A 10000-nucleotide genomic window follows, 5' to 3' on the forward strand; every position below is an offset into this window, starting at 1 on the left:
GGATGTAGGCTTCCTGCTGGCCACCTTAGTGCTGGGGTCCTTAATGGGGTCCTTCACACCAGGGTCCTTACTGGGCTGGAGAGGCAGCTTCCCTTCCAACCAATGGGTTACCATGTCCCCTTTACCCTGAAGAGATAGGTTAGGGGTCAGCGGTTAGACGTCAAGGTTGAGAGAGGTCAGTGGTTAAAGGTCAAGGTTGAGAGAGGTCAGTGGTTAAAGGTCAAGGTTGAGAGAGGTCAGTGGTTAAATGTTGAGAGAGGTCAGTGGTTAAAGGTCAAGCTTGAGAGAGGTCAGTGGTTAAAGGTCAAGGTTGAGAGAGGTCAGTGGTTAAAAGTCAAGGTTGAGAGAGGTCAGTGGTTAAAGGTCAAGGTTGAGAGAGTTCAGTGGTTAAAGGTTGAGAGAGGTCAGTGGTTAAAGGTCAAGATTGAGAGAGGTCAGTGGTTAAAGGTCAAGGTTGAGAGAGGTCAGTGGTTAAAAGTCAAGGTTGAGAGAGGTCAGTGGTTAAAGGTCAAGGTTGAGAGAGTTCAGTGGTTAAAGGTTGAGAGAGGTCAGTGGTTAAAGGTCAAGGTTGAGAGAGGTCAGTGGTTAAATGTTGAGAGAGGTCAGTGGTTAAAGATCAAGGTTGAGAGAGGTCAGTGGTTAAAGGTCAAGGTTGAGAGAGTTCAGTGGTTAAAGGTTGAGAGAGGTCAGTGGTTAAAGATCAAGGTTGAGATAGGTCAGTGGTTAAATGTTGAGAGAGGTCAGTGGTTAAAGGTCAAGGTTGAGAGAGGTCAGTGGTTAAAGGTCAAGGTTGAGAGAGGTCAGCGGTTAAAGATCAAGGTTGGATAAAATGATCTGCTAAATGTCTTCAGGAAGTGGTCTTCACTTTTTCCACATTTTGTTACTTTACAACCTTATTCTGAAATCTATTAATTAAACAATTTCCTCATCAATCTACACACAATACCCCATAATGACATCACAATACCCCATAACGACATCACAACACCCCATAACGACATCACAATACCCCATAATGACATCACAATACCCCATAATGACATCACAATACCCCATAATGACATCACAATACCCCATAATGACATCACAATACCCCATAATGACATCACAATACCCCATAATAACATCACAATACCCCATAATGACATTCACAATACCCCATAATGACATCACAATACCCCATAATAACATCACAATACCCCATAATAACATCACAATACCCCATAATAACATCACAATACCCCATAATGACATCACAATACCCCATTATAACATCACAATACCCCATAATGACATCACAATACCCCATAATGACATCACAATACCCCATAATGACATTCACAATACCCCATAATGACATCACAATACCCCATAATGACATCACAATACCCCATAATGACATTCACAATACCCCATAATGACATCACAATACCCCATAATGACATCACAATACCCCATAATGACATCACAATACCCCATAATGACATCACAATACCCCATAATGACATCACAATACCCCATAATGACATTCACAATACCCCATAATGACATCACAATACCCCATAATGACATTCACAATACCCCATAATGACATTCACAATACCCCATAATGACATCACAATACCCCATAATGGCATCACAATACCCCATAATGACATCACAATACCCCATGATGACATCACAATACCCCATAATGACATCACAATACCCCATAATGACATTCACAATACCCCATAATGACATCACAATACCCCATAATGACATCACAATACCCCATAATGACATCACAATACCCCATAATGACATCACAATACCCCATAATGACATCACAATACCCCATAATGACATTCACAATACCCCATAATGACATTCACAATACCCCATAATGACATTCACAATACCCCATAATGACATTCACAATACCCCATAATGACATTCACAATACCCCATAATGACATCACAATACCCCATAATGACATCACAATACCCCATAATGGCATCACAATACCCCATAATGACATCACAATACCCCATGATGACATCACAATACCCCATAATGACATCACAATACCCCATAATGACATTCACAATACCCCATAATGACATCACAATACCCCATAATGACATCACAATACCCCATAATGACATCACAATACCCCATAATGACATCACAATACCCCATAATGACATCACAATACCCCATAATGACATCACAATACCCCATAATGACATCACAATACCCCATAATGACATCACAATACCCCATAATGACATAGTGAAAACATTTTTTTCTTATTTTATTGCAAATGTATAAAACATTTAAAGCAGAAATACCATATTTACATAAGTATTCAGACCCTTTGCTATGAGACTCGAAATTGAGCTCCCGTGCATCCTGTCTCCATTGACCATTCTTGAGATGTTTCTACAACTTGATTGCTCAGCTCAGTTGTCCTGAGTCTGCACAAGTCTGCCAGGACCTAGGATCAAGGGACACACTCAAGTTTTTTAACACTATAAACCTTCAAGCTGCATACTGGACCCTATTCCAACTAAACTACTGAAAGAGCTGCTTCCTGTGCTTGGCCCTCCTATGTTGAACATAATAAACGGCTCTCTATCCACCGGATGTGTACCAAACTCACTAAAAGTGGCAGTAATAAAGCCTCTCTTGAAAAAGCCAAAAAGCCAAGCCACCTTGACCCAGAAAATATAAAAAACGATCGGCCTATATCGAATCTCTCCCCTCCTCTCTCCTCTCAGATTTAAAAAAAGAAGAAGCTGTTGCGCAGCAACTCACTGCCTTCCTGAAGACAAACAATGTATACGAAATGCTTCAGTCTGGTTTTAGACCCCATCATAGCACTGAGACGGCACTTGTGAAGGTGGTAAATTACCTTTTAATGGCGTCAGACCAGGGCTCTGCATCTGTCCTTGTGCTCCTAGACCTTAGTGCTGCTTTTGATACAATCGATCACCACATTCTTTTGGAGAGATTGGAAACCCAAATTGGTCTACACGGACAAGTTCTGGCCTGGTTTAGATCTTATCTGTTGGAAAGAAATCAGTTTGTCTCTGTGGATGGTTTGTCCTCTGACAAATCAACTGTAAATTTTGGTGTTCCTCAAGGCTCTGTTTTAGGACCACTATAGTTTTCATTAAATATTTTACCTCTTGGGGATGTCATTCGAAAACATAATGTTAACATTCACTGCTATGCGGATGACACACAGCTGTACATTTCAATGAAACATGGTGAAGCCCCAAAATTGCCCTCACTGGAAGCCTGTGTTTCAGGCATAAGGAAGTGGATGGCTGCAAACTTTCTACTTTTAAACTCGGACAAAACAGCGATGCTTGTTCTAGGTCCCAAGAAAGAGATATTCTGTTGGATCTGACAATTAGTCGTCTCAAATAAAATGTGATGGACCTCGGCGTTACTCTGGACCCTGATGTCTCTTTTGACGAACATATCAAGACTGTTTCAAGGACAGCTTTTTTCCATCTACGTAACATTGCAAAAATCAGAAACTTTCTGTCCAAAAATGATGCAGAAAAATGTATCCATGCTTTTGTCACTTCTAGGTTAGACTACTGCAGTGCTCTACTTTCCGGCTATCCGGATAAAGCACTAAATAAACTTCAGTTAGTGCTAAATACGGCTGCTAGAATCCTGACTAGAACCCCAAAAAAATATCATATTACTCCTGTGCTAGCCTCTCTACACTGGCTGCCTGTCAAAGCAAGAGCTGATTTCAAGGTTTTACTGCTGACCTACAAAGCATTACATGGGCTTGCTCCTACTCCTCCTCTCTGATTTGATCCTGCCGTACATACCTACACGTACGCTATGGTCACAAGACGCAGGCCTCCTAATTGTGCCTAGTATTTCTAAGCAAACAGCTGGAGGCAGGGCTTCTCCTATAGAGAACCATGTTTATAGAATGGTCTGCCTACCCATGTGAGAGACGCAGACTCGGTCTCAACCTTTAAGTCTTTACTGAAGACTCATCTCTTCAGTGGGTCATATGATTGAGTGTAGTCTGGCCCAGGAGTGTGAAGGTGAACGGAAAGGCGCTGGAACAATGAACTGCCCTTGCTGTCTGCTTCTACACCTGCATTGCTTGCTGTTTGGGGTTTTTAGGCTGGGTTTCTGTACAGCACTTTGTGACATCAGCTGATGTAAGAAGGGATTTATAAATTTACTTTACTGAGTAAAGGGTCTGAATACTTATCTAAATGTGATATAAAAACCCACATAATGTTTACCTTTTTTGTAAAAGTAATATTTCAGGTCTTTCTTATTTGTTATACATTTGCAAAACATTTCTAAAAACGTATTTTTGCTTTGTCATTATGGGGCATTGTGATGTCATTAAGGGGCATTGTGATGTCATTATGGGATACTGTGTGTAGATTGATCAGGGAAAAAACAATGTAATCCATTTTAAGAATAAGGCTGTAACGTAACAAAATGTAGAAAAAGTCAAGTGGTCTGAATACTTTCCGAATGCAGTGCATGAATTCTGTATGCATCCTGTATATATCCTGTATGTATCCTGTATGTATTCTGTATGTATCCTGTATGTATCCTGTATGTATTCTGTATGTATCCTGAATATATCCTGTATATCCTGTATATATCCTGTATATATCCTGTATGTATCCTGTATGTATCCTGTATATATCCTGTATATATCCTGTATATCCTGTATATCCTGTGTATATCCTGTATTTATCCTGTATATATCCGGTATATCCTGTATATATCCTGTATATATCCTGTATATATCCTGTATATCCTGTATATATCCTGTATATATCCTGTATATATCCTGTATATATCCTGTATATCCTGTATATCCTGTGTATATCCTGTATATATCCTGTATGTATCCTGTATATATCCTGTATATATCCTGTATGTATCCTGTATGTATCCTGTATATATCCTGTATATATCCTGTATATATCCTGTATGTATCCTGTATATATCCTGTATATATCCTGTATGTATCCTGTATGTATCCTGAATGTATCCTGAATGTATCCTGTATATCCTGTATGTATCCTGTATATATCCTGTATGTATCCTGTATATATCCTGTATATATCCTGTATATATCCTGTATGTATCCTGAATATATCCTGTATATCCTGTATATATCCTGTATATATCCTGTGTATATCCTGTATGCATCCTGTATATATCCTGTATATATCCTGTATATATCCTGTATGTATCCTGTATATATCCTGTATATATCCTGTATATCCTGTATATATCCTGTATATATCCTGTATGTATCCTGTTTGTATCCTGTATATATCCTGTATATCCTGTATATATCCTGTATATCCTGTATATATCCTGTATATATCCTGTATATATCCTGTATATATCCTGTATATATCCTGTATATCCTGTATATATCCTGTTTGTATCCTGTATATCCTGTATATATCCTGTATATCCTGTATATCCTGTGTATATCCTGTATATATCCTGTATATATCCGGTATATCCTGTATATATCCTGTTTGTATCCTGTATATCCTGTATATATCCTGTATATATCCTGTATATATCCTGTATATATCCTGTATATATCCTGTATATATCCTGTATGTATCCTGTATATATCCTGTATATATCCTGTATATATCCTGTATATATCCTGTATATATCCTGTATATATCCTGTATATCCTGTATATATCCTGTTTGTATCCTGTATATCCTGTATATATCCTGTATATCCTGTATATCCTGTGTATATCCTGTATATATCCTGTATATATCCGGTATATCCTGTATATATCCTGTTTGTATCCTGTATATCCTGTATATATCCTGTATATATCCTGTATATATCCTGTATATATCCTGTATATATCCTGTATATATCCTGTATATATCCTGTATGTATCCTGTATATATCCTGTATATATCCTGTATATCCTGTATATATCCTGTATATATCCTGTATATCCTGTATATATCCTGTATATATCCTGTATATATCCTGTATATATCCGGTATATCCTGTATATATCCTGTATATATCCTGTATATATCCTGTATGTATCCTGTATATATCCTGTATATATCCTGTATATATCCGGTATATCCTGTATATATCCTGTATATATCCTGTATGTATCCTGTATATATCCTGTATATATCCTGTATATATCCTGTATATCCTGTATATATCCTGTATATATCCTGTATATATCCTGTATATATCCTGTATATATCCTGTATATCCTGTATATATCCTGTATATATCCTGTATATATCCTGTATATCCTGTATATATCCTGTATATATCCTGTATATATCCTGTATATATCCTGTATATATCCTGTATGTATCCTGTATATATCCTGTATATATCCTGTATATATCCTGTATATATCCTGTATATATCCTGTATATATCCTGTATATCCTGTATATATCCTGTATATATCCTGTATATATCCTGTATATATCCTGTATATATCCTGTATATCCTGTATATATCCTGTATATATCCTGTATATATCCGGTATATCCTGTATATATCCTGTTTGTATCCTGTATATCCTGTATATATCCTGTATATATCCTGTATATATCCTGTATATATCCTGTTTGTATCCTGTATATCCTGTATATATCCTGTATATATCCTGTATATATCCTGTATGTATCCTGTTTGTATCCTGTATATATCCTGTATATCCTGTATATCCTGTATATATCCTGTATATCCTGTATATATCCTGTATATATCCTGTATATATCCTGTATATATCCTGTATATATCCTGTATATATCCTGTATATATCCTGTATATATCCTGTATATATCCTGTATATCCTGTATATATCCTGTATATATCCTGTATATATCCTGTATGTATCCTGTATGTATCCTGTATGTATCCTGTATATATCCTGTATGTATCCTGTATATATCCTGTATGTATCCTGTATATATCCTGTATGTATCCTGTATATATCCTGTATGTATCCTGTATATATCCTGTATGTATCCTGTATATATCCTGTATATATCCTGTATATATCCTGTATATATCCTGTATGTATCCTGTATATATCCTGTATATAGAACACACCTTGACTTGCAGCATCCCTCTACATTGCAGCAGGTATCCTCCTATCTCCTCTAGGAGGTAGAATGTACTGGAGCTGACCTGAATCTTGAGGGCTGTATGGGGAGAGACCAACCACTTCCTTAGCATTAGCTTCTACAGTCACTGCCATAGAGATACTATGGTACCAGTGGAATTACTTCCTTAGCATTAGCTTCCACTCTCACGGTGATAGAGATCGTCTATTTACTTTTATAAACTGGGTGGTTCGAGCCCTGAATGCTGATTGGCTAACAGCCGTGGTATATCAGACCGTATGACAAAATGCATTTTTACTGCTCTAATTACGTTGGTAACCAGTTTATAATAGCAATAAGGCACCTCGGGGGTTTGTGGTATATCGCCAATATACCACGACTAAGGGCTGTATCCAGGCACTCCACGTTGCGTCGTGCTTCAGAACAGCCCTTTGATGTGGTATATTGGTCATACACCACACCCACTTTTGCCTTATTGCTTAAATAAACCATCTCTGAGACCGTATTGATCCTGTGGAAGTACTTCCTTAGCGTTAGCATCAACTCTCACTGTATTGTCACTGTGGAATCACTTCCTTAGCATTACCATCTAAAGTCACCACGGAAAAACACTTCCTTAGCATTAGCATCAACTCTCACTGCCATAAAGATCCCATGTTCCCTGTGGGAACACTTCCTTAGCATGATTACCCTCGCTGGTGGACTCCATCCTAGAGGAGGTGTTGACCGTGTCTCCAAACAGACAGTAGCGAGGCATCTTGGTCCCGACCACACCGGCTACCACTGGACCTGCAGGGAGGGAGGGGGGCAAGAGGGTGGGTGTGCGTGTCTGCATGCGTGCAATCCTGAGAGTGTGTGTGTGTGTGTGTGTGTGTGTGTGTGTGTGTGTGTGTGAGTGTGAGTGTGTGTGTTACCTGAGTGTATCCCAGCCCGTATCTGTAGTTGTGTGTGTGAGTGTGTGTGTTACCTGAGTGTATCCCAGCCCGTATCTGTAGTTGTGTGTTGGGTTTGTGTGGTATCCTGAAGGTCCGACACACTCCGACCAGGTCCAGAGCCATGCTGGAGATCTCTGCTGCGTGCTGAATCCCGTTCTCCCTGGGTATCCCAGACACCACCATGTCTACACACACACACATTGTTATTCAGTCATCTGCATGCTAAATCCCATCCTCCCTGGGTATCCCCCCATTAACATCACACAGATATACTGGGAGTTTTACAGTAACCACGGTGATATACTCACAGGCATCGCCTATGGTCTCCACCTTGTACACGTCATAGTTGTCAATGATGTCATCAAAAGTCGTGTAGAGCTTATTGAGGAAGTCGACCACTTGGTAAGGAGTACTGGTGCTGGAGAGGTGGGTGAACCCTACGATGTCACTACACACACACACACACACACACACACACACACACACACACTGAGTACTGGTGCTGGACTCGTGGGTGAACCCTGCTATGTTACTACATACAGTATAGAGAGAATCATAGGTAAAGGTAAGAGTTAGATTTAGAGTTAGGATTAGAGATAGAGTTAGAGTTGGGGTTAGACTTAGAGTTAGAGTTAGGATTAGAGATAGACTTAAGAGTTAGAGTTAGGATTAGACTTAGACTTAGAGTTAGGGTTAGAGATATAGTTAGACTTAGGGTTAGACTTAGACTTAGAGTTAGGGTTAGAGATATAGTTAGACTTAGGGTTAGACTTAGACTTAGAGTTAGGGTGTCCCCTCTCTCTCTCACCCCTTTCCCTCTCTGTCTCCCCCTTCCCTTCCTTCATTACCTCTCTCACCTGAAGAAGACAGTAGCGCTCACATAACTCTGGGCCTGCAATGGTTTCCCCTGCCTCAGATCGTCAGCTACCTGCTTCGGGAGCATACCTGCACACACACACACACACACACACACACACACACACACACACACACACACACACACACACACACACACACACACACACACACACACACATACATATACACACACACACACACACACACACACACACACACACACACACAGATAGAGGCACATTTGTTTCACTGGCACTACCACACTATCAATGAGCAACAGAGGAAAAACTTTCCCCAAAATGGCTTCCCTTCGATGGGGAATAATAACAGATTAGATCCAAGATGGCGTCCGTACTGTAGAGCAGTCGGTCAGTCTTCTGTTTCTCATGCATCAGGTCCTGGGTCCTCTCTGCTACCAGGACCTCCAGGTGCTTACTGTATTTCTCCATCTACACACACACACACACACACACAGGCTGAAAGGGTTGTTTCATGGTTGCGATTGGGGTTAGTTTGTTGTAACATTGTGTGGAGTTTCTGATAACTTTTGAAAAGGTTGCTACTGGGTTGTGCGAACGTCTTTGTAACATTGTGTGAAGGTCGTTTTACAGTTGTGTAAACGTTGCTGTAATGTCGCCTCTAGGTCGTACCAGGTTCATCATCATGTCCACAGGGCTAACTTTATTGGGGTTGATCCGGTAGACGAACTTCCTGATCTGCTCGAAGGTGGGCCGGTGGACTGGGTTATGAGACCGGCACCTTCTGATGAGCTACGGCAACACGGAGGGGACACACAACACACACAACTCACACAGTCATCTATATCAGACACTTGGGGAATAAACCTCCGTACCTCCATGTATTCTGCAGGACACACACACACACACACACACCCTTCCCCTCCGTACCTCCATGTACTCTGCAGGACACACACACACACCCTTCCCCTCCGTACCTCCATGTACTCTGCAGGACACACACACACCCTTCCTCTCCTTACCTCCATGTACTCTGGAGGACACACACACACCCTTCCCCTCCGTACCTCCATGTATTCTGCAGGACACA

At 40.1% G+C, this 10000-nt stretch overlaps 1 protein-coding gene across 1 annotated transcript in view; it reads right to left on the reverse strand.

Annotated features, from left to right (window-relative positions):
- LOC118948717 (atrial natriuretic peptide receptor 2) overlaps positions 1 to 10000 on the reverse strand; it is an 80881-nt gene that overhangs the window by 321 nt on the left and 70560 nt on the right. Inside the window, exons 19-26 of the mRNA XM_090185647.1 lie at positions 9583 to 9702; positions 9288 to 9381; positions 8932 to 9019; positions 8383 to 8522; positions 8107 to 8259; positions 7830 to 7928; positions 7126 to 7217; positions 1 to 126 (exon numbers count right to left, since the gene is read on the reverse strand). The exon at positions 1 to 126 is cut by the window's left edge and continues 321 nt beyond it. Of these exons, the coding sequence (XP_090041773.1) occupies positions 1 to 126; positions 7126 to 7217; positions 7830 to 7928; positions 8107 to 8259; positions 8383 to 8522; positions 8932 to 9019; positions 9288 to 9381; positions 9583 to 9702 (912 nt within the window). The remainder of the gene's footprint in view (positions 127 to 7125; positions 7218 to 7829; positions 7929 to 8106; positions 8260 to 8382; positions 8523 to 8931; positions 9020 to 9287; positions 9382 to 9582; positions 9703 to 10000) is intronic.

This window comes from Oncorhynchus mykiss, chromosome 9 (genome assembly GCF_057628025.1).
Source record: "Oncorhynchus mykiss isolate SJ-2025 chromosome 9, ASM5762802v1, whole genome shotgun sequence".
In the NCBI taxonomy this organism is placed as follows: Eukaryota; Metazoa; Chordata; class Actinopteri; order Salmoniformes; family Salmonidae; genus Oncorhynchus; species Oncorhynchus mykiss.